The 26,015-nt window shown below is 47.0% G+C and overlaps 1 protein-coding gene across 1 annotated transcript in view; it reads right to left on the bottom strand.

The window, feature by feature from the left end:
- Positions 1 to 379: 379 nt before the first annotated feature.
- LOC118790281 (disintegrin and metalloproteinase domain-containing protein 12-like) overlaps positions 380 to 26,015 on the bottom strand; it is a 65,520-nt gene continuing 39,884 nt past the window's right edge. The window contains exons 11-23 of the mRNA XM_036547185.1: positions 24,033 to 24,181; positions 14,890 to 15,067; positions 12,779 to 12,868; positions 11,797 to 11,992; positions 11,053 to 11,161; positions 10,023 to 10,221; positions 8,609 to 8,686; positions 6,452 to 6,560; positions 6,131 to 6,269; positions 5,406 to 5,514; positions 3,859 to 4,077; positions 1,211 to 1,383; positions 380 to 454 (exon numbers count right to left, since the gene is read on the bottom strand). Coding sequence (XP_036403078.1) covers positions 394 to 454; positions 1,211 to 1,383; positions 3,859 to 4,077; positions 5,406 to 5,514; positions 6,131 to 6,269; positions 6,452 to 6,560; positions 8,609 to 8,686; positions 10,023 to 10,221; positions 11,053 to 11,161; positions 11,797 to 11,992; positions 12,779 to 12,868; positions 14,890 to 15,067; positions 24,033 to 24,181 — 1,809 coding nt within the window. The 3' untranslated portion in view covers positions 380 to 393. The remainder of the gene's footprint in view (positions 455 to 1,210; positions 1,384 to 3,858; positions 4,078 to 5,405; positions 5,515 to 6,130; positions 6,270 to 6,451; positions 6,561 to 8,608; positions 8,687 to 10,022; positions 10,222 to 11,052; positions 11,162 to 11,796; positions 11,993 to 12,778; positions 12,869 to 14,889; positions 15,068 to 24,032; positions 24,182 to 26,015) is intronic.

Raw genomic sequence — 26,015 nt, 5'->3', positions numbered from 1 at the left:
AGATTACAAAAAAAAGACATCATTGGTTGCTCCCTCTCCAGACGTTATAAAAACACCAAGGAAAAGAAAACATTCCCTCGGTTATGGTGCGAAAATCGCAGTGCTCTCTTTTCTGCCTTTAAAAATTAAAATTCACAAAAAAGAAACAATCACAAACGCTACCGCGAAAGGTGTTCGCCACGGCATTCCGTGGCATAATAAATACCGAACATAAATAATTCACTAGTACCTGAGTGAGGACTCATAGCACCTCTCTGAGCCTGGCCGCCAGGCCGCCAGCTCGGTCCCTTTCTCCCTCTGAAACTCAGAAACAACACACGTCCAAAGGGTACAAGTTTCATAGTGCAAATTAGCCTCTTCGTGTGTGTACAGGCAAGTGGTCCGTTCCCCCCTCTACTTTGGGTCAGCGATGGCATGAGGCTTTGGAAGGACCAGGGGTTGTCTGGGTGCAGGTCTAAGAGAAGGGGAGAGAAGAGTTGAATTGTTAGCACATTCTCGCACATGCAAAATGACAGACAGAAAAGAATCCTCAGTGAACGAAGCTACAGAAACATCTGACAGACGTGTCCACTCTTTTGCCCTCATTTTGATAATGCCCCAGATATGAAGCAGAGATCGTAAGAAGGCAAGTTGCTTTTGCTCCATCAAAAGGAGATGAGTGCAAGATACTCAGAGGCACCTTGCGATTTTCTGTGTTTTTTTATGCTTTCATAACAACAATGAGCTACCAATACACTGGTGAAGAGAATATTGAGAAACTGTGTTTTCCGACTCTGACATCTCCACCAATTAGCAGCAGCAGAAATGCAAGAAATAAACCATGTTACCGGCAGCTGCACTTCAAGCTAAAACATTACTTCAAGAGACCATGTTGTCACGCTTCAATGCTTCATTTGCGTTTGAATGTATATGTGTTTTCTTCCAAACAGCCGAACCAAAATGACAACCTCTAAGAGTCCAGTTTTGGTCTGAAACCACCCCTCTCCTGTTGTGATTATGTCAGTGTCAAAGCTCTGCATAAAGACCAGCTCCAAACAAACTAAATTGCACTGAATCAGACAGTCACACAAATGTGTGAATGTGCCATTATACACTGCACTGCTCACATTCAAACAAAGTTCCTCAGAGAACTTAACCATTCTAGATTAGCTTACACTTCTCGGCTGGTTAGCTTACAGTGTGAAGGGTCCTGTCCTGGCCTTATGCTTACCTGGATGGCTGTGGGACAGGAGGCACAGGCCTGGGGACAGTGGGGACACTGGGGATGGGTATGGGCACGGGGATTCGGGCGCCCACGGCAGAGTGACTGCGGCCCAGGCGGGACCCCCGCCCCAGGGGGTCCGCAGGCAGGGGTTTCTGGGGTGGGCTGGGCTTTTCGGGGTCCTGTGAGAAAAGCGCCCGCAGAACAGCTGTTACACACGGATCCAACACCTCCCTCCCAAAGAGCCTCACACTTTGGGCTCCCACAGTCCCAGTCATTACATTATTATATTACATTATTGTCACTTTAGCAGACGCTCTTATCCAGAGCGGCTTACACAGAGTTACACCTTTTACGTTATACATTTATACAGATGGATGTTTAGTGAGGTAATTGCGGGTTAAGTACCTTGCCCAATGGTGCAACAATGTGACTCAGTGGGGAATCAAACCAGCAACCTTTTGGTTATGCCTCTTACCACTATGCTACACTGCAGCCCACTGTGAGCATATACACACAGAAGCACAAACAGGCGGATGCAGAGCCATTCCCTGGGCTGGAAGTCTGCAGGCGTACCACCAGGGGGCGCTGACAGTCTGTCGCATCGCCCTTTACAAGCCAGGGGTTTGTTCACTGTGCTCACTGTGCCACTGCTGGCGGACGATGGCTCACTTTGGAGACACATGTGACCAAAAGTTGTCATCTGTAACTAATCCAATCCATGTGTCTGTGTGTGTGTATGTGTGTGTGTGTGTGTGTGTGTGTGTGTGTGGGGGGGGGGGGGGGGTGATGAGGTAATGACCAGGGCCCGTTGTGTTTACCCCGGCTGTTTTGCATCGAATCACTGAGAATTGAGAAAATCCTTTGGCTTTAGCCACGGAGAAGTGCCAATCTTCAGAAAGCCCCCCTGCACCGCATTTATAATGAAACAGCCAAGCATTAAATTTGATCCGTTTTCGCGTCTGTGATTCAGCTGAAGAGGCTGTCTGCCATTTTTTTCTTGCGAAATGCATAATTACTCAAGCCAGACTGCTGCACCCAAAGCCTCTTGACGCTCGGCGTTTATCACCCCCGGAGAACGAAGGAGAAGAAGGAATGATCTACACTCCGCTGCTCCGGCGAAACGATCCTCTCTCCTCCACGAGCGATGTCATCGCACTGTTGTGGAAGAAGCGTGTCACGAGTGCTGGTGCATTATGGGTGCTTTGGGCTGCACCACAGGACATGAACCTGTTTCACGGCAGACAGGGTAAAAGCTAAAGGGGCATTTCTGTGACGCTATTGGCCGGCTCTGACGGCAGACATTCTGAGGCAGTGTGCGGCACTCTCCGCGCCGGGCATTGTGACATCACCTCTGAGGCTGTGCTGGATTCCGTCCTGCTCTCCTGCCAGACGAGCAGCTGCAGCATAATGTCTGGAATCCCTTTGACTCAAACCGCTCCCATTTAGTTGAAGCGGCAGGGGAGCTGTTTATTCTGGCTTGTTAAATGACACAGTTGTGTGACACATCCTCGGCATTAACCGGTTTGTACTTAATGACTCCTGCTTGCCTTAAAGTAACGTCTTTGGAGACTTTGCTGCACAAATGCTCCCTGCTCCAAATCCAGGTAAATGAGAGAAGGCTCAACATTGTTTATATGAAGTCGTAATTAGCTGCGTATGAGATACACGACGGCTTTTCCAGCCTCGGTTCCGGCATTTTGCCCAGATCCCCGTTACCGGCAGGGTCGTTCGTAAAGCTGACCCCACAGGCAGGCCTGCGGTCCTGATCCAATTAGCGCTGAGAAAATTTTCAGGAGCATGGGTTCGGGACTGTGGGGACTGTAACATGCCCCGCGTCTACCTGCTGAACGATCCCTACCTCTCACCTCGGCTGCAGGCTTGATTAGGCCGTAATCAGAGCCGTGCTGTGGTGCATTAGAGAGAGGCCAGGGACAGCTAATGGCCTTGCTTTTTTTTTTTTTTGCAGACATGACACTTCCATCTTTAGTTCAGGGTTTGTTTACCTCTGAGCCTGAGAGATGAGAACTCTGTTTGGCTGGCCTGGTACCCTGCTGTAACAGCATTCATTTTAGCATAACACATGTTCATGAAAGGATGCCTTTCTCACATCTCCAGGAATACCTCCTGTTTCCACTGTCTGCTTCATTATTTTCCTTGCGGCCGCATTTTGGAAATGCAACTATGCATTCACACAGTACCCCCTTTGATTTAGACTTTTTCAAATGTACTTGAACACACACCCATAAAACACGTCCCATGAAATGTGGCCATTTTATGATTTTTTTTTTTACAATCATTTACACCTACAATATACAACCATGTGAATGTGAACATAGAGATGTTACTGCATGCTTCATGAACAAGCTGAGAGAGACAATGCAATGAAATACAGTGTCATAAAAACATAGTTTCAATGTCACGAAAGCCTCAATAGTTTTTCATCAGTGGGTCATTTAAACAGCACACAGAGAAAAGCATGTGTGTGTGGGTGTGTTTTTGTGTGTGTCTGTGTGTCTGCGTATGTGTGTGTGTCTGTCTGTCTGGGTGTGTCAGTGTGTGCATGTGTGTGTGTGTGTGTGTGTGTGTGTGTGTGCGTGCATGTGTGTGTGTGTGTGTATATGTGTGTGTGTGTGTGCATTCTGCACGTGCAGTACCTCTTCCCTCCTGTAGGTGTGCTGCCGAGGCAAGGTGCAGAAGGGCACTTCTCTAGACGGGGAGTGGCCGCACGGGGCCCTGTGTGGGGGCGGAGCAGGGGGTGGGGCCAGGGGGATGGGGTGGCTGATGTGGACAGGCTGGTACTGGGGGAGCCGGCGTAGGCTGTGGGAGGGGAAGCCCGGAGACGGGAGCAGAGGCTCCACACTCAGGTGAGCTGGCTGTGGAGAGAGACAACACAGAGCCATCAGCTTCCCATCAGAGACAGAGATACCCCCCCCCCTCCTCCCCTCCCCTCCCACCCCGGCCCGGCCCACCCCTCCCGGTTTCCTGCACCCGTCTCCTGAGATAAATCAGTTTGCCCTAGCGTGTGTGTTTCCTCAAAATCCCCCCTGATGTGCGCGGAGGAGCTGGCTAACCGGGCCAAGCAGATGCTGCCTCTTATGAGTGTGCCTCACTTCACCTGAGCTGGCTGGCCTGGATGGGCTCTGACACGGCCGCAGACCGGCTCAATCCGGCCGTGCGGGAGCGTGAGAGCGTGAGCCACGGGGACGGGCGCAAATCCGCTGACCCACTCCGCAGCATGGAGAGGAAAAGAGGGGGGCGCTGAAGGATCTGTGCCCGATAACGCGAAGGATCACCTGCCCTGGTGCACCCCCGCCCCCCGCCCCCATACCCCCAGCTCTGCTCTGACTGGAGCGGTGTATTCACCCTGTTGCCCTGCCTCGGCCTCTCAGCCTCATTGCACATGCTTGTCAGCTCACACAACTCTTTCCCACTCCACCACCCTCCCCTTGAATAAATCAATTTCGCGCTTCTTCAACTGATACATTTCTTCCCCCCGCACGCAAAACCATTATGCCCTGTGTATAATTATATTGAGCCATGGTTTCAATTTCATTTCAATGGCAGCTCTCAATTAAGGTTCCAGTAGGTTTTATTAAGAATGAGTCTTTAATGTTACTCGGGGTGGGGGGAGGGGGGGGGGCTCTGGTGCAGAGTCATCTTGTTTGGGCGATATTTCCTGGATAATCAGGTTTTGGGATGGAAGAAGGCCCCCCTCCCACTGCCTCTTCCAGCCACAGTAACATTACACATGATGGCTCCTGTCAGTTGTAGCTCTGGCAGTTTGGGGGGGGGGGCATGAATATCGCAAGCTGGTCATGTGTGAGGTCGCTGGCCGTAATGTGACCCTACTGGATCTCTCTGAGGTACCATTACATTATTATTGGCATTTTAGCAGACACTCTTATCCAGAACAACTTCCATCAATTATAGTTTTTTTTTTTTACAATCCATTTTTTTTTATCCATTTATACAGCTGGATACTTACTGAGGCAATTGTGGGTTAAGTACCTTGCCCAAAGGTATAGCAGCAGTACCCCCATGGGGAACTGAAACGGGAAGCTTTCGGTCACGAGTCCTGTTCCTTAACCACTATACCACACTGCCGCCCCAGTACTGTGCAGATACCATGCAGAGCTGTCTGTGGTGCAGTAAAACAGCTAGTGAGCAGAGAGTTCATGGTAGGCTGAAGAGAGCTACTCACCTTGTATATGCTGGAGCTCAGGGGCTTGGGTGGACACTGTCTTAGTGGTGATGCTCTGTAGGCTGTGTGCGGTTGGTTTGGGCTGGATGGCCTATTCGGACCCACAGACCTGGAGGAAAACAGCCAGGCAACATTAATAACTCATGCTCCAAGTGCTGCATTTATCTTGTTCCTCTACCAGCAAGTACATCCCTACACAAGCCTCCTGCCATTCCGAGAGACACGTTTTAGAGATCCCTGTGATTCTGCAAATTCTGCATTGTACCAGCAATAAAGATTTTATGTGCAAAGGGGATTTCTTCCAGACACTAAGCAACCGCAGCTTCGGTATTAAAACATTTAATAATGCAAAATATGAGTGATTAGTTTGTTTGTTCCACCAGTGAAGCCATAAATGTGTGCAGGGCAAAATAAATGTAAGAAGGTTTGGCACAGCGCTCTATGGCTAGGAAACAGAGAGCGAGACCAGGAACAGCGAACAGCGAATGGCGCCTCGTGCAAAACCGAAGCTGCGAATCACAAAACTGTGAACGGTAAGGGCCTCCTGTATGAGGATTTGATGCATATTACTAACAAGAGCACCATTCTTTACACCACACCTATTTGACAATGAAAAACGGCTGTATGGTTGTGCTTCTTTGATTGTTTCAAGCAGCTAAAACTGAACAGTAAGTCTGGACGAAGGAAGAGCGTGAGGAATGTCTTCAGGCGAAGGCAAACTGTACCGTAACTTCTCGATAGTGCTCTTCTTGTTGGTGAACAGGAGGCGGACGAGAGTCTTCCTCTTGAAGCATACAATGAGGCCGGCAGCCAAAAGCACCGTTATCGTCACCAGGATTGCCACTGTCACACTCCTGCTGTCTGCTGGTGTCACACACACACACACACACACACACACACACACACACACATACACAAAATGAGTGTCTGATGAACCATTCCAGTATTTTGATAGCGGATTTCTAGCAGTTTAGCTGCCCTCTCAGCTCTGGCTGTCTCTCATCTCTCCGGAACCTTCTACAGCAGCATAAGGAGCAGGTGCGTACCTGCCAGCCTCATCGGCCCGCTGTCTACGCTGCCCCCGAAGCCGGAGGCGTCGCAGAAGGGTGGAGCCCAGTGTGCATCGCAGTGGCAGTTCTTCTTGTTGTTACAGACCTGAGGACAGACACCAGGACGCGGCTCAGCAGGGAACGGTTAACGTCTGCCACACATGTGCCGTGTGAACATGCTGTACTGTGCAGTCACACGTGGGTTTGAGTCTGCTCCCACTTCCCGCACTGTGCTGCATATGAACCACCTCTTTGTCAAAGACCACAAGTTTCCATATGGCAAGGCTATGCAGTGTAAAACTGCAAACACACACACACACACACACACACACACACACACGCGCACACACACAGACATACACACACACACACACAAACACACACGCACACACACGCACACATGCACGCACACACACAGACATACACACACGCACACACGCACACACACATACACACACGCGCACACACACACACAGACACACACGCACACACACACACGCACACACACAGACATACGCGCACACACACACACACACACACACACGCAGGCATGCACACACGCACACACACACACGCACACACACACACGCACGCACGCACGCACGCACGCACGCGCGCGCGCACACACACACACACACACACACACACGCACGCACACACACAGACATACACACGCACACGCACACGCACACACACACACACGCACGCACGCACGCACGCACGCACACACACACACACACGCACGCACACACACACACGCACGCACACACACACACACGCACGCACACACACACACACGCACGCACACACACACAGACATACACACACGCGCACACACACACACACAGACATACACACGCACACGCACACACACACACACACGCACGCACGCACACACACACAAATCCATGTTTGGAACAGACAATCCCAGCATGTTGTGTTTTGGATCAGAGGTGGGATCCAGCAGGATTCGCTGAGAGCTAATGAAGCCCATGTGCGGCTTTCCACTGCGTCTCCGAGAGGAAAAACACGTTCTCATCTGGAGCAGTGCACTTTGTGTGAGAGCAGCATCAGAGCTGTGTCACAGGGGGCTACGAGTTTGAACCCCCTGGGACCCGCCCACACAGCGCTGCATAGAGTTAGGGGCGGGTCACATATCTGACTCCATCTGGGCCTGGAAGTTGCCAACTGTCACTGTAACTATCACAAAATGAATAAAATGCACTAATCTTCCAAAATGGGACATGGGACACCTATTTACTGAGTGCAGGAAAATGGGTGTGACTTTGGGTGTGACTATGTGTGGTTTGAAGAGACTAACATTGGAACATTGCAGTGGCCAGCACAGAGCCCCCACCTCATCCCAGCAGAACATCTTGGGGATAAACTGGAATGCAGAATTAGGGCTAGGCCAAGACGGACCTCTTTAGTAGTGGAGTTTACAAATGTCTAAAAGGACTACAGCACAATACTGCTGCCTTTCGATCAGAAATGATTACACACTGCTTTAAAGCAGTCATTAAGGCCAAAGGTGGGCCAACATGCAATTAATTTCTTGGAACAGAATAATGAATAGAGTTTAATTCAGACCTACCCCTGTCCCAAGACTTTCGGTAGGGTAGTGTAATACACAGTGATGAGTTGACAAGTATTATTTACAATCTTATTTACATACCCGGCATGAAATGCAAATTCATAAGGAGGGCAAATCATTTTCAATGGTTTTTGCCTCTCTAATTTTTTATTCATGGCTCAAAACAACTGAAATAAATAAAACATTAAAAGCGCCGTGCTATGAAATTTCAAAGTAAGAGAGCGCAAGGCTTGATGTGGATCTTGGCAAAGTCAGCTCTGCTTTTGGATCGTGGCACGGTACTAACAGGGTAGGCCTGTCCCGTGCCAGGAGATTATGACTGGCAATTTAAGTGTAAGCACATTACGCTTGATTGATTTGACCTTTCATTTGGATTGAAGATTTTCTGCAAAGGCCTCGCAGCAGTTCCCGTAATGCAAGGGCGGTATCTTCTCATGAGTTTCAGGAGCTGTTGAGCGATGAGCGTGCAGTGACTGTACTGGGATCAGTTTCAGATGAACCCTGTACCCCTGATGGGACTGAGGTTCGGGGTGCAGTGTGTGAGGGAGAGGGGGACTTACCCCTCGTCCGCTGCACTTCCCCGAACACTCGTGCACCCCGAACACGCTGATATTCTGGCACTGCCGGTTCAAGCACATCTGGAACAAAAGAATCGACATGTACCAATGTATATGCAGACATTCTATTATTAATCAATCAATCAATCAATCTTTTCTTGATGTGCCACACCTTATGACAGACTTGCAAAGAAAATGTAAGAAAACAAAGCAAAACAGGAAAATGATTAATGGAGAACAAAACCTGCAAAGATGACAGCAAAAACAGCAGGAAAGAAGCAGGGTGAATGTTTAAGCACAGAACTGCCATATCAACTTGAGCAATAAAACAGTTCTGAAGATGTTTTGACAAGGCATTAAACTTATGGAGAATTAATTACAGAGGAAAGTCTTTAACAAAGATGAGCTGTGACAGTAAAGTGCTCTGGAGGCAACATTTATGACATTACATTACATTATTGGCATTTAGCAGACACTCTTATCCAGAGCAACTTATATTGGTTGCAGTTTTTTTTACAACATTATCCATTTATACAGCTGGATATTTTACTGAGGCAAATCTGGGTTAAGTACCTTGTTCAAGGGTGCAGCAGTGCCCCAGCGGGAGAACAAAACTGGCAACCTTTCGGTTACGAGTCTTGCTTCTTAACCACTATGCTACGCTGCCACTGTCTGTGCTGTTTTGAGGGTTGTGCACACAATCTATAATAACTCTTTGGCAAAACTCAATCAAGGCTCAGTTTATGCAGCACATGGTTGCTGTCTTTATTTTATCCCATCCTTCTACAGGATTTGTGCAATGTTTTCATTTTGGGTTTTCAAAGCAGAGCTTTTTATGCTCAAAGCAAACAGTGGATTAAAGGGGACAGTCAATGTTTGCAAGCGCAGTGGAGAGGGGTCCGGTTTCCAAATATGTCAGCTTTATATAAGAAACACATACTGACAGCAACCTGGGGACTGTAAGCAACTCCGCAGGTCACGTGTCCTATGCTGTGAGTGCAGCCAATTACCCATAGATCTCTGCTCAAGCCATGAGGTATCCAGCTTTCAAACACAAGCTTATTTAACAGAAATGGATACTTCATGGTATGGATGCTTTTGGAGCTCAAGCAGAGATCTCTGGTTAATTTGGTGCATTCACAGTGCAGATGTTTCTTTGAGCTCTTAAACCATCCATACCATGAAAGACCCAGTTTTTAAACAAACTTTGATCCAAGAGAAATACATTCTTGTGTGTTGTACTCACATTTTTTCCTATAAGTTTCTATATGATGCAGAATGATTACATTGAGTGGTGCATTTCCAAACAAGTTGAACTGGCAATTCAGGGGCATAGGGGTACCATTCCAAGAGACTCTGGGCTCAGTTAATATGAGGTTGTGGAAGCAGTCTGTGTGATTATGAGGGAAATTCTCACCATGTTCTGTCCACACTTGGTCCCGGTCAGAACCAGGCCCGGGTCAGGCATGTCGTCCCCCAGGTAGACGTGGGTCCCCCGACAAAGAATCCGACCGCCTTCCTGCAGTGGGATGTTCGTTTCTATGGAGACGGCATTTGTTCCGATGACCGGCCTGTTGGCCCCTCCTTGACACTGAATTTTACCGCACTTCGCATCTCTGCCAAAGGAAAACAACAACAGCCCTCAGCCAGTCAGCTGATGGTGCCTTCACTGAAGGGAAGCCACTTAATAAATCCATCACAGATCGCTGTTGTTCAGTCATTGCCGCACCCTGCAATTTCCAAGTTCCACAGTTTCAAGGTCAGTTTTAAACAATTTGTTAATTCAGAATGTGCGATTCATTAACAAAGAAAGATAACGAGACTGTCCTGTCACAGACTAATTATAACGTTCAGGAGGGAGTTTCTTGCAATGTTGCTTGTATGGATTCTTTCCAAAGATGGATAATTATTGTGAAGGCCTAAATCAGGAGGTTTTAGCTGTTTCAAATTTAAATTTATGAGCACTAATTAAAATGCCACAGTGTCTTTAGTCATTAAAACAATTAAATCACTTAGGAGACGTTTGGGACATTTGAGGCATGAGAGATGTGTCTCTCTCACTCAATGTGGTCACTGTTGCTTCCAGTGTCCATTATTGCTGTTGTTTTCTCTTGATTGAACTTATCTTGTGCCCATTGGTGAGGGAGCTGACTGTTTGTGTTGGACAATAAACTCACAGTCCTTCACAGTGTGATTGACCTCACCATCTTTCACACTGTGATTGACCTCACCATCTTTCACACTGTGAATGACCTCACCATCTGTCACACTGTGATTGACCTCACCATCTTTCACACTGTGAATGACTTCACCATCTTTCACACTGTGATTGACCTCACCATCTTTCACACTGTGAATGACCTCACCGTGCCTCACACTGTGATTGACCTCACAATCTTTCACACTGTGAATGACCTCACCGTGCTTCACACTGTGAATGACCTCACCGTGCTTCACACTTGGCGAAGGATCCTCTGGTGTCCTTCCCACAGTTCCCGTATGGATCCCCGGCAGAATTTACCCTCTCAAAGCAAATCCCAGGGGCTGGTTTTGCTCCTGCAGGAGAAAGCAAAACCCAGGTGAGACCTGTCCCATCCAGGTGGGACCTGCCCATCAATTAAGAGTGCAAACACCATCCAGCCTGATTTGCCTGTCAGAACATCTGTTTCTCCTGGACAATATAATTTTTCAGCATTACCTGACCACTTACCAAGGTGGTCAGAAACATATGTGCTCAGTAAGACATGATTTTGTATCTTTAGGTTCCCATTTTCATTAAGTGGCCTAAGTGTATTTAAAATGTACCAAAATAGATACTACTGCATACTAACACAGTAAACAGTGAGTGTGGGTTTCATTATACTGTAAGTAAACATTGAGTATGGGTTTCATTATACTGTACATTTCGATTGTTATAAATGTGTAATTACATAAGCCATGAACAGATTTAACAACCATATGCACTACAGCATGTAACTATGTGTGTACATAATAGTTACATGATACCAAAGTGGACACAGTGTAAATGTACAGGTAAAATGTCCATGCAACATTAAGTGGGGCAATTTATTTATTTCGCAGTGGTTTCAGGTTTCAAATTTTTAATTAACATGCTGTGAGAGTCCAGAAGTCAAGACACAAAAACTGGACTTACAGTACATATCCCGTCCAAAAGAGGGCGCTGTACTCACCCTGGCCCCACAGTGTAATACACTGTTGCTCGTGGGTCTGGCAGATGCCGTTGTAGCAGTAGCCATCCACATTGTGGCAGGCGTGCCCATCGTGCAGGTAGACGTTGGCGGGGCAGTGAGGGTTGGAGCCAGTGCAGAATTCGGGCAGGTCACAGGAGTTACTGGACTCTCTGCAGGGTGTGCCCGCAGGCTTTAGCTGGAGGCGCAAAGACAGTACGATTCACAAAGGTGCTCACTGGAGATCGCTCATGGATAACTAACCAAAAACACTAATGACTGAATACCACTTCCCTTCAGTACCACTGAACAATGTTATTCAATGTGTTTGCCTGTTGAACTGACCCCTGGGCTGACATGAGGCCTTGATTTATTATTTATTTTTTATGCCTTTTCCCCTTCATGCAGCCCTGTTTTGGAACTACTAATTGGATATGTTACGCTCGTCTCACTGTGACATCCACTGTACCCCGCAGGAGTGCAGTTCTCTGGACTCACTGTAATCCTCCATTACAGTAACACCCCAACCGTGACCACTTTTCACATTACAGTGAGCTAAGTGCCAACTGGAGGATGGGCACAGTTTCACTGACATCATCTTGTAGGCGTCTGATAAGTCACAGGTTGTCTGAAAGCTGCAAGACGAGCCACTGCTGTTGACATACTCATTCTTATTTCCAGCAGAACAAAGAGGTTCCCCTGCTCGGGGGTACCTGTCAACTACAGCCGTTTATTTACCATTAGCATTTCCCAAGTTCCCACATTTCCAGGGCGAGTAAATGCCAGACCACTCACATTGAAGAAGAGCAGCACTCTCCTCAGTAGATTTAAATAAATGCTTGATTTACTGTTCAGTAAGTCAGAGGAAACTCTCTTTCTCCTACAGCTGTGAGTGTGAGAATGTATCAGGAAACCCTTTTCTATGAGGGAGTGGAGGTGCCATCTCTCTGCTTTTCTGTGCAGGGCAGCGTCTGCGGCAGGTTACCTTGCAGTCTTCGCAGCACTGTCCATGTGCGCAGACGGCATCGCCCTTCAGAGTGCAGGTGGTGGCGTTGCAGCAGGGGTTCATGCACTCCTGAAGGACACAGAACACATGGAGATCACCACAGCTGAGACCACAGGCCTTCAGCAGTAATGGTGGCAGCTGGATTGCACAGGATCTCCCATCCAGCAATACTGGGTCATGGGCAATAGGCAATGTTTCCTGTAGGGAATTCCCCTTGTCAACTACACCATACCCCCTTCACCTTTCTGCTCAACCTTGGAAACAACAGCCAGTGTTTGACAAGCGTCTACTCTCTGCCCTGTCATGCATCCTCAGGAACACTGCGGGCTCATGTGCTTTGTGTTAGAGAATACTAGCCCTCTGTGTAGTTCCCATCAGTGATCTGCTTCCTGAGTGACTCTGTTGTTGTTTGAGGGTTGGGCAGGGTCAGGCCCGGCTCTTCTGCGGTGGGGGGGGGTGGCTGTGATGTCATAAAGGAACTGGCAGGAAACAGCGGGTTCCTACAGCTGCATCACAATGGGAGGAAAAAAGAACAGCGTTGGAAAGAGGGCAGCAGCACTGAGGGCTTTCGGAAGTCATTACACCTTTCCCAAAGCCATGAGGGGCAAGTAGGGGGGGAGCCACACCACAGAGAGGACCGTAAATGAGAGAGAGGACCCTCTTTTTTTAAAGAGGCCCCTCTGCCCAGGCCCTCAGGGACGGTGAGGTGTTGATCGGCCGGAGGGGGCCCCGTTGGCCACCTCTGTTGTTTTGTGGACAGTTTATGGGGTTGGCTCCGGTCTCCTGGGCTGACGTAAGCTTATTGTTTGCGAGGAGAGGGCTGCTTTCATCCCCTCTCAAGCTGGGCGCCTGTCCTTCCCCTCACCCTCAGTGAAATCACTGGGGCGCAGAGGGATAGAGAGCCATACCGACCACACTACAGATGTGCCTTGCATTAACACCTATTTCATAACTCTCTGGACACTACCCAGCATGCCTCTGTCATAGCCTGCTTTAAGGGCACATGAGTTTGCTTTTATGGGCTTAAGCGCACTGTTAGAGGTGCCAAACATATAATAAATAAGAAATCTTGTAACAGCCATCTACTTTATGCATGCCAGATATATCCAACCAATTTCCCCTGGTTTAATTAAAATATTTAACTTTGTTCAGCTCCGATTATATACATACGCTTAAAGGCACCACTAAAGAAAACAAGAAGCCCCCCATCTGTGAAAAACACTCATTTGTGTTGCCAAGAAAATGCCCTCCAGTCATTGGTGTAATCCCTCTCCTCTGAACATCTGTTTGCATTCTTGAGAATCGATGGTCCGATACTATCTGATCAAATTAATTTTTAATCATTTGCCTCTTGGCATCTGCACGCTCATGCCACATAAGCATTTTTCATAAAGGAAACAAACAATACTATGGCTTTCTTTGATTTTTTTCTTGGCCATCTCCAAGGCACCAAGGTTCTTCAGCCTGCCCATAAACAGTTGCTGAAATAAATGCAAGCAGACTTTTCAGGCACTGACCCTGGAACAAGGTCGATGTGTGAATATCTTAATCCAATTCATGCAATGCAATGTACCTCTGTGCATTTATTTCGCTGCGTAACTGCTGGAGAGAAAGCTTAACAAGACAAGGGCCAATCAAAGCGCCAAAGTGGCCACCTGTAGCAGCTGTATGTACAGTGTCCGCTTACATAAACTGTCTCATTTCAGTGCATCTTGCCCCCAACCTGTTTTTCTGTAACAGAGAAAACCCCTTTTGTAATACACCAGATGTTTTGTGAAGTGTCTCATTGTATTGGCCACTCAGCTGTGGAGCCCGGAGTTGCCTGCTGCCCAGATGTTTGAGCATGTTTTTGCTCTGTTAGAGGCCTGTCAATTTGTGTTTTGTTTTTGAGGCAAGAGCCAAGGAAATGCTCAGCACCAGTGCTGCCCTCATAAAGTACTTGTATCGTTTGTCACAGATCGTGGATGTTGAAGTCAGCCATGCTTGACGTAATTCCAGGCCCTCGGTGCAGTGCCGAGCATGTGGGGAGGTCGAGGTGAAGTGGATTGTGGGTAAGGGGAATTCGCATGTGTGTGTGTGTGTTTTTTTACCTCCAGCTCGCCGCAGTCACATTCCTCGCCCTCCTCCACGTAGCCGTTGCCGCACTTCTGCCCCCCGTAGAGCACCTTGATTTCGGGAACGTTGAAGAGGCACATGCCCACGCCCTTCTCCAGACTGGCGGCCAGGTCCTTCTTGCTGCAGCTGCTGAACACTGTGGGGAAGGGGTACCTGTGGAGGGACGGGGCGAGATGAGCCTCCGGACCAACAGGGGGCAGCAGCGAGGGCTAACTTCCTGCCTTAGGTAATCGGTTCCTCATTATCATCAGCTTCTGACCACCTCAAATGTGCAGATAAATGAACGGACTGAACTTAGCTCATTTGGTATGTGCACGCAATCACACTACCATGACACTGCAGCTGAAGCAGGGGATATTTACAGTGTGAGAGCTCACTGCCATCCTCCCCTCTCTGTGGCTGCAAAAGCAATAAATTACATTACATGGAAATTGTGGAAAATATGTTTTGAATATTCATTTTGGAAAGGCTCGAGCGGGTCTGTGTCTCTGTGGGGGGAAAAGAATCAGACCTGAGCACCATCTGCCAGCTCTGTGTCACGGACTTTTCTCAAGACTGTGTGTGTGTGTGTGTGTGTGTGTGTGTGTGTGTGTGTGTGTGTTTGTGTGTGCGCGCGCGCGTGTGTGTGTGTGTACCAACATGTGTGCATGTGTGTGTGTGTGTGTGTGTGCCAACATGTGGGTATGCGTGTGTGCATATGTGTGTGTGTGGGTGTGAGTGTTTGCATGTGTGTGTAAAAACATTATGAAATTCCTTTGACCAGAACAGAGAACAGATGACACTGCCCTGTAAGAAGGGGTCCCAGCCAACCATGTCCTCCTGCATTGCAAAAGCTCTTTGGTCACGGTTCTCTGTGGGGAATGCCCTGGCAGCCTGCTTAGCTGAGACAGGAGAGGGCCGCCTTCCACGAGTCCCTGTGTGTGTCTTAATAATGCCAATACGCTGAATGACAGCAGCACGGTCCAGTGGAGGACCAGAGGACCACCGCATCCATCGGAATTCTGCCCGCTTCAGCGGCGCAATGGTGAATTCAGGCGTGCGACGGGCCGACAACAGAACGGCTTAGAATCAGGGATGAATCCTGTGGAAAAAGCTGGCCTGAGCCTGTGATGAGTTTTTACGGTCTGCTGACACCCCATTGCGCTTCAGCGCAATTTCCAATCCACTGAAACAAACAAACAAGCAAACCCGAGCGGTTGTTTAGTCTGTGCACATAAAGCCTAAGAGTATTTTCTCACCCCCGCAGAAAGCAAACTCTCCGCTCCTCGGAGGAAACCAGTGAATCTGCGCTGTTGGATTTCGGGGCTGGTGATGAGAGATGGCCTGGATCGCTGCGTGTGTGAGTGGGGGTGCTCTCAACGGGAAGTTCCCTTCGTCTACTGGGACAAAACTGACAGATTGCCTCCCCTATCCCGATGATGGGGAACCACTCCGAGCTCCAAAAAATCTTCATCTGTGGTTCCACGGGGAGCGCCAAATTTCTCCTGTACAGCTGTCACCTTGCCTGTCAGCTTCTCTGTGTCAGAGGTCATTGAGGAACGCATGTTTAGGAGTGAGAGAGACAACAACCAACAGAGCAGAGGATTACACCACTCATCTGTGTGTGTGGGGCTCATTATTCTTGCTCTCATCTTTCACCCCGTTGTGTAAGCCTGGCTCTCGGACAGACAGTTATTTTTTTTTCATTCCTCACGAGTGTCACGTCCACTATCACCCATCCCCCCTGTGAAACGCCTGTTTCGCCCAGCGTTTTTTACGACGTGATACAGCGATAAACATGCTAAATCGGCTTTATCGGGTTATGAAATGATCTCACCCTCGGCCAGCCTTTGATTTCCCTCACCCCCCGACGCTCTTTAAGACGAAACCCATGCGGCTCACGCAGCTGAGGCGTGACTCTGTAGAGTAAAACCTAAATATTATTCAGTGAGGAGCTTGGTTTGCTATGAAAGGGGCTCGCTGGGCAGCTGCTCCATATGTTTTGAGTTGCTGTGAGAGTCTGAGCTGCTCTTCATATGCAGAGACAGGCCCACTGCAGCTCGCACTCGACACTCTCTCACAGAGTACCCAGGCACCTTGAGATGCCATGTCACATCAGGACAAAAAAAGCTGCAGGGGCTGCTGGGAAAATGGCGAGACTGCCTCCGCCAGAAATCTCTGTCACTCGCTCCCATTGGCTCCCTTCCCCCTTTGGATGTAACAGATTAGAAAGGCATGCTTCACAGCCATACCACAGAGGACTGCAATGACACTGATTCTTTTGCGGTAACACGGTGAGAAAAATGCTTAGGTAATGTTGATAAAGGAGAGGAAGGAAAAACGTGATAACCTGTGATATTTGTGCACCCTGGGAGGATACTCACTGTTCTAGGGTCAGTAACCATCATGTGGAGAAGGGTGTTTAGACAACAGATAGGCTTCATGGCCTGATCTCAGTCCTCTGCTTGACCCTGTCTCCTGCCCTCTACTCACCCATCACAGTCTGCAATATTACACAAATAGACACTGGAGCTAAGGGCAGGCTGGAATGCTGACAGCCCCCAGGACAGCCTGGGAGGAGTGGAGAGGAGGCAGGCCTTTGCTTTCAGAGCCTGCAGGAGGCCTGAGGATAAGAACTGCCTCAGCCCTGTTCAGACGCTTCTCCATAACACACACCCGAGGGGTCTCTGCTCCCGGCCCTCACAGTAACATCCACCACGGCGGAGCCCTGCGCCGGTTGACCCTCTCGCAGAAGACAAGGCAGCCACCCCGGGGGTGATCTCTCGTTCCAGGCACAAGGACGAGTGTGGAGAAGCTGGCCGACACTTCTCACATAAATAAGCAGAAGATTTAAGAAGAGCGGTGGTTAAAAAAAATTAACAACTTATTTTAAAACCCGACAAAGACAAGAAACCAGCCTACACAAACCAACAGCAGGGATAAAATGAGCCTCCCTCCTGCCACAACTGTATTTAATCAGCCAACCAACATGTGAACGATTAATAAATGATTAACACACAACTGATATTTAGTTTCTGGGGGGAGGCGAAGGGTCTCCTTCACAGTGAGAAAGCGGTCACAGAGACGTCCATTTCCAGTGCACCACCGCACTTAGGTTAATGACACGGAAAGCAGAACAACATGGAGGTGACAGGAACAGCCCTCTCTGACACAGCTTTAATCCCCACCACCCGTCGAAAACCAGCATACCCAGGTGAGCACAAAAACAGCTTTCTCCTGTTTTCCCCAGCTGTCAAACGCAGCATCTTTCTCCTGTTGCCAAACACGGCCAGTTCCGTCAAAGATACTGTATCAACAAAACCCAAGATGGTGGACATTAAAGACCCTTTATACTGAGTATCCTTTACATTGAATACACTTCACATTGAATATCTGTCACACTGAGTATTATTTACACCAAAGATCCATTACACCAAAAATCTTTCACAGTGAATATTCTTTACATTGAATACCCTTTACAATGAATATCCTTCACACTGAAACACCTGTCCCTCCACTATTCGACCAAAAAGTCCATCCATGGACTTTGGTAGATTCGGCAAATGTTTAACTAGTGGCCGCTACCCCTCAACTGAAGGAAGAAGAGCAGAGTCAGAGTTTGTTTCCCTGGCGACAGAGCATCTCTGCTTCCATTAAGCACTTGAGTGGGTTTCCGATGCAATTCCTTTCTTCTGGAGTGGAATGTGAATACTCTTGCCCCCCATGCCTATTATTACAAATGTCCTCTGTGCCACTTCAGTTCCAGGAAATTTCACTGAGGAACACACGTTTCTGTGATAATGCAGGTTTAAACAGCCCCGCACACTCAGTACACAGTCCAGTCAAGCTTATTTAATTAGTCTTGAGAGAAATGTACTTATCATCGTTAATACATTTATTCAACAGTCATCCTTATGCATAAGCGGGACAAGAGCAGAACAAAAAGGACAAATAAGCAAGCGCAAGGCAGCCCATTGCATGCAACTACCTGAAAGGAAGAGGAGAGACAACTTTAAACACTAATCCCTAAGTGTAACAACTCCAGTATAAAACCTGTAATTGTTTTATGCTGGAGTTGCGAGTTACTGGCTACAGGTTCCAGGTAATTTTTTTTTTTGATTACAGATTACAGAAGCTTTAGGCCAGATCTGGTGCAATCTGCAGGGGTGAAACTTCAGATGCTATGGAGGGTGCTGAGAGAATCAGCTGGCCTGATTGGTAGCCCCTGAGGTTTTGAAATAATGGCCACTTTTTAGAATTTAGAATGCATAACTGTTATTCAAACAGATATCTCCAGTGACACCAGAATGAGTATCTGAAGAAACACACCATTAAAAGCTATAGCGAGATTCTGGGGCCTGTATGTAGCTTGTGGCTTCCTGGATAGTACTTAAATCTTGGGTTTTTATGTAATACTCTAGGGTACTATCATTAGTGCACTTTGATACTAGTTGCCATAGAAATTATGATTATTGTAGCACTTAGTATGTATCCAGTAGAGGACTGGATATTACAGCATGGTGTGGCATACAGATACCTGTACTGACACTGATAGGGACTGATGGATATATGGACACTTCTGTATGTGCTCTCATTGCAATATGCACTTATGTACCTTTGCCTTGCAAGTCCCTCTGGATAAGAGCATTTGTTAAATGAACTGTAAATGTTTATATTATGAGTCAGCTGTCACATCTGAGCCAAACAACTTCATTTAGGTTGTCAGATTTGTCACTTATAATAAATCATTTGAAGTATAATTATAGATATGTATTAAAGGAGTGGCGCTTTATCTCTAACAAAAGAGATTGCTCGCGCCAAGAAAATTATGTTCATGTTCTATGTAATGGTAACGTTAGGTCTATCACCAGCTTTTGTATTCATAACCCGTGCTTGCAGGGTAAGGGAGTCATTCTGGCTTATCAGCCATTAGAGAATAGGGAGACAGCGTTACCTTGATCTTCTTCACTCAGCTCCATGTTTGACTGATTCCCTCTGTATAATCTCCAAGAAACAGTTTAAGGAGTATCGAATAGGTCAACACTGATAGCAAGCAGAGCTCAGTGCAGCAGAGGCAAAGTGCTCAGCGATTCCATTAAGCGATATGACCTGATATGCGTTTCCAGCACGCAGGAGCCTGGCGCAAACACAGGGAGGGATTCTTTGCTATTGATTTCACTGCGGAGGCGACTGAATGAAGCGGGCTGGGACGCGGCCAGCGCTCATTCACGATTCCAAGAACCCAGGTCATGTTTTAATGCATGTTGTGCTCTGTCCGTGCCTGGCTGGTATCTGGTGACTGGTGACAATGTGGGGGCCCCTGGCCCAATGTGACCCATGTACAGACAGAAGACAGTAATACTCGCTCTGCTGTAACCTCCACTGTCCGTCATCCTGGTAAGGCCTCAGACCTTTGTCTACATGCAAATCGAGGGCAGGAATCTTACGAGATGCAGGCCTTTGCTCAAAGTCATTTTGATTAACTTCAACGCTGTGTGACAGAGCTTGGCCGCTGTGAAAACGCCAGCTCTAATACAGGGCAGCAGTGAAGTCTGCCACCTGGGCTGAACTGGGTTTGTTCTGCGTGAACGAATGACATCGGCCCGCTTTCGTCCCCTTGGTGGGAGTTCCAGCCATCTGCGGTGCATGCTGAGAGACAAACGCAAGCTTACAGAGAGCGCCAAGCTTTTATGGACATGTACAGTGCACCCGTACAGGGGCAGCAGTGTAGCATAATGGAAAGGGGCCGGGCTTGTAACCGAAAAGTTGCTGGTTCGATTCCCCACAAGGGAACTGCTGCTGTACCCCTGGGCAAGGTACTTAACCCAGAGCTGCCTCAGTAAATATCCAGCTGTATAAAATGGATAAGATGTAAAAACCTACGTAAGTCATTCTGGATAAGAGCATCTCCTAAATGACGATAATGTAATGTAATGTACAGCTTGCTCGTAAGCAGTGAAGTAGTCAGGTCCCTTTATCCCAGCCCAATCTCCAACCCCCCCAGCCTGCAACACTCCCACCCTGTAGGTCCCCGGCACAGCCATGCCACCTCTTGAAGAATGTGTGAGACTCCCGGTGCTGCTGACAGTCTTAGCCGCTGCACCTTGTTGCAAATTACCACTGGCACCGCGCCTCTCCCTGCTGCTCCAAATCTGTAGACTGTATCTCGTTACAAATGACTGCTGGCACCGTCAGCGATAATCACGTCACTCTGATGCGAGCTGGACCCGGAGTGTCCCGTCCGTGCCGCATTCCAACAACCGGCTGCGAGCATGTGCCAGCCGGGAGCTGCACAGAACACTCACATTGACATAGGCAGACAGGGGTTTTTTGAAGGCTTTAGTTAGAGACATAAATATTTGCCTTTGAAAATGTACAGTACCAGTCAAAGGTTTTGATACACCTACTCATATAAGGGTTTTTCTTTATTTTTACAATTTTCCACATTTTGAACAATAGTAAAGACATCAAAACTATGAAATAACACAAATGGATTCATGCAATGACCAAAAAGTGTTAAACAAATCAAAAGTATCTTAGCTTCCAGATTGTTCAAAGCAGCCAAAAGATATATTTTTTTGGAAACAAAATCATTCAGAGGCATCAAGTTCACTATTTATATTTGTCTAAGAAACATTTTAACAAGAAATTTTAAGCATTTAACCATAAGTCTTTAGATCAAAATGTCTTTGAATGCATGTTTCCCATTATCTTAATCAGGTGTCTCCAAAGTTTTGAGTGGTACTGTATCTTGCTGTGTCCACCATTTATCAAAGGAACCTAGGATCCTACAGGGGGACAACGATGTGAGGAAACAGAGAAACACAGGCATGGTGTTTACAGCGGGCTGGTAAAATGTCAACAGCCACAGTGCACCCCTGAGTGTGGCCACGGTGCTCTGCTGCACCTCCGAGCATAGCCACAGTGCTTTAATGCATCCCTGACTGTAGCCGCGGTGCTCTGCTTCACCCCTGAGCATAGCCACAGTGCTTTAATGCACTCCTGAGTGGTGCTCCATGGTTTTTCTGTTGTATTAAACTGAGGAAGTCAGCTGCTCCCAGGGGAGACCACATGCTGTGGAAAAACAACCCATGGTCCAGCCTGACATGGAATCAGCACAGAAAATCACAATGACCTGCAGGCTGCTTCCAACAACTAATCTAATAACACTGCAATGCAGCACGTTGTGCTTTTGTTTAAAAACATAACAATGGCACTGGCAACAGTACCAACAGTTTGTGTTCGTTGACTGAAGGGCTGGAAAAGTCTCCAGGGACTTGCAACAATCTTTATTTTGTATTTTGAAATTAAGTTGCTTTAATAACTTGCACTTTATGTCCTACACAAAGCCCAATGCTGTGCAATTATTATTATTTTTTTTTTATCATAGACACCATGCTTCACAATCCCATTGTCTTCATTTAAAATGGTATTTACTAAAATGACTATAGTACCGTTTGATGTTTGGTATACATTCATATATCTGCAAGTTCCTCCCAAAGTAATGACTTGTTCTGGTTGAATTTACAGTTATGTGAACTGACTTTGTCCAGAATGTGTTGAAAGGCCGTTAAGCATTAATTTAAGACTGCCGAGAGAACACAAGTAATACATATTGGATGAAGTTAACAAAATGACATCATTCTAACCACAAAGTCCCCATTGGCTCTACTTTCAGCTAATGCTGTACTTGCAGTACAATGATGTCTGATTTTCTTCCTGTCCATTAAATGATTCCCCTAATACCTTTCCGAAAACCTGAGTGTGCTCAGCAAAATACCTGTGCAAAGCCCCCTGCACTTTGCTTATTGCTTGTTGTTGTGCCGATTTTTTTTATCAGTGCACAACTGAGAACTTCATGTTTCATATGCCTGCTCCACACCCTCATTTCAAAAAAAAAAAAACAAGGCCTGCTCCCACAGCAGTGAATGTGCCAGAGTGGACAATGGACTCAACAGCGTGAGACACTAATATCCCTTTTCATTCAGAGTATACAGGGTGGTGGCAAAACAACAACCAACAAAAAAATACAGGCAAAGTGAAAAACAGGCAACTGAAGAAAATAAAAAAATGCTATGAAGAAAGATAGAAAGGAGCAATCTTTCAACTGGAAAAGAGGGCATCTCCTGACTTTAAATTTGGTGCAACGCTATTGATTGTTCATGCAGTGCTCCATAGTTGCACAGTCTGCATACAGAACATGGAGACCCGGCTTGTGCCTGTCCTCTGCATCTCAAACTCAGTCTTCTTCACTGCACTGAGAGATTCTGGGAGAGCATCTGACTCAAAGTCAGATCAGGTGAAGTGTCAACCAACGGAGTGAAAGATCAGTAAAATAACAGGTATCACTCTTTGCAGCCCTTTGGTATCTCCTTTCTTTATATGCATGCTGAAGCCTGGGGCTATTCGAGCTGGAGCTGCATTCACTGGATACACCACATATGTTCTCCTTTGGTGAACCCATCCAGGATGCATTTATAACAGCAAGATGCATCACCAGCTAAAACACTAAAACATGGGCCACGCAGGCAATGGGTGGAACTCAACATTATGGTGTGGTGCACACTTTAGGCTGAGTCACATGATTCCCTGGTGATCATGTGGTCGTATGACCCCAGGCAGCAGGCACCTCTGGGAGCTGTTGTATTCACAGTAAAATTTCCGTCCAGGGGTTTGACATGGTCTTTTGCAAATGCATGACGAACAACACATTAATAACGAATTAGGTGTATACAAATATTCACATATGAAAGCAATCAGCCTTTTGTGAATAATGTGCAATTAATCTTTACCAAGGGTCAGTTAGCAAAAGGTTAATGACACTTTGGTATTTCATAAATGTATTGTGGGTAATTGTGAATTAAGACATCATTTGTGAGTCATTATGTAATGGGGCTCATTTGGGAGTAATGAACCAGCCACAAATGACATGTCTCCTGGACTGAGTGTAAAACCTCAGCCGGCTCAACATTACAACTGTAACACGAGAGAAGTGCTGTTCTCTCAAAGCAATACAACGCCTCAGATCTCTGGGTTCAGTCAGAATGCTTCCACTTCTCTTCAGAGTTACTAACTCTTCTGTCTTGATCGGCGGTCCCTATGAGAACTGGGAGTGGATCGAACCATTTGAAGCACTCACCCGGTGGAAGGGGTCATGATGCAGCCTCCCCGGTCTACTGTCATCCGGCAGCCGCACCCCCTCTCCGGCGTGTCGTGGTTCATTCCGAAGTTGTGTCCCAGCTCGTGAGCCAGGGTCACCGCTGCCCCCAGTGGGTTATCAGAATGGTCCTACAGAGGGAGGGGAGATATCGTTTCACAACTTTTCTGTAAAAGATTACAGTACTAAGAGGAAAGAAAAGCCACGACAACCTTCAAACCTGTGGGGACAGTTTAATTTGTTGTGTTCCTTGTATTATTTTGATTCTATGTATAGTGCTGTAAGTTTACTTACCACTATTTGAATGTGGATTAGTGTGACCTTTGTGTATGGTCTTTACAGCTATCTATTATTCTCCTTTCATAAAATGACCTCAGATTTCAGACAGGAAAGGAGGCGAAACAGAAAATGTATCCCATCATTGTTGAAGTACCTGAATAACAAAGCCGGCAAACACACTATGTGAGCACGCAATCACTCATCTCAGACACAATCTCAGCTAAATCATTGCATCTGGTTACATTTCAATAGCTTTTACGAGGCTAAAGATTTAATACATGTTCTTGATAGAGTCCTACTGATCCACGGTTCTTTTGTTGCAAAATCACGTGTAAAATCGCAGCAGGTATCAGAAGCTCTCTGGCCCGTATGAGGCTCTGTCTCTCCCCGGACGCAGACAGACGCTGTGTAACTGTAACCGCTTTGCGAGCAGACAAGCAGCCCGCTGACCTTCAAAGCCGCGGAGCGAAAGGTAGAGCAGCTGTTTTGTCCATAAGTCTCGGAGACCGTGCGTACAGAGCGCGCATAAATTCTGCACAAGCCTCTGCCTCGAGGACAGTTCATTACGCTACAGAGCCGCCCCGGTGCGCCAGGTGAGCGGAGCCAACGGGAGTCATGAATTATTCAGCCGGTCCCATTTTCGCGAGACGCGCCGACTCCCGGACAAGCTCCGGGGGTCTTTAAGCCGCCATCAGCAGCTCTGAGCATGCTTGGGGACGTGCGGACAGCTGCGGAGTCTGCACTCCTGTAAAAATCACTCCCATGTTCCCTCTGCACGCAGACTCCCCCAGCTCATCCATTACCGTATGATGGATATAAAGGACAAGCTATTTTCTTTCCCAGTGCATCATGGGACCAATTTTCTGGGTTTTTAAGTCATAACGCAACGCAAAGTAGCATACTTCTCCTACACTATAAAATCTATGAAGGATATGAAATGCATCGCTGAATATGTATTAGACATAATCAAGTACTTCTTTCCTAGATGGTAACTGCAGAAGGACAGTCAATGGTATAAAAAAAAATACGGGAAGCTAATGCATGCAGTTCTTTGTAACTTTGGTCCGGCTGAAAATTTAATAACGTGACAGGCCTTTTTTCAGCTTGTGCAAATGTTCTTTTTCTACACACAGTGGATTACTGGAATACTATTTATTTATTTTTTTATGACTCAGCTCCACCAGTTGATTCACGAAAGTCTCCTCAAACCTTCCCAAATCCTGCAGCCTTGACCCCCTCACAAAATTAGTTTTCAAATCCAGGTATGTGTACTCTTTTTTTTTTTTTTTTTTAGGTATGTGTACTCTGGTGAAATTCAAACTACATGGTAGAAAAACACAGTGTTCTAAGGGAACACACAGTATCGGGATAGGTTAACCTGATTTCTCTGGTTTGTAAGGATGGATGGATTTATTCATACAGAGAAAATGTCTCTGTTTGAGCCATGATCCACTGCAACATTCTGTAAAGCCATTAGACAGTTTAACACAGTTTAACAAAATCACAGGGTCATGATGTGTACCTGGCCCAAAGCCTAAGAGTTAATGCCTTTGGCTTTCAGAAAAAAAAGTGCTTTACTTCCCTATGTTACAGGTAACATGTATTCTTGTACTTTTTTTTCTCATACAACGTACACGGAAAAATGTAAATGTTCTGTCTCATGTAATATTAGTGTGCTGTGCAGTT

Source organism: Megalops cyprinoides, chromosome 15 (genome assembly GCF_013368585.1).
Source record: "Megalops cyprinoides isolate fMegCyp1 chromosome 15, fMegCyp1.pri, whole genome shotgun sequence".
Taxonomy (NCBI): Eukaryota; Metazoa; Chordata; class Actinopteri; order Elopiformes; family Megalopidae; genus Megalops; species Megalops cyprinoides.
Note: the sequence above shows the minus strand (reverse complement) of the source record. Positions and strands in the feature narration are given on the sequence as shown.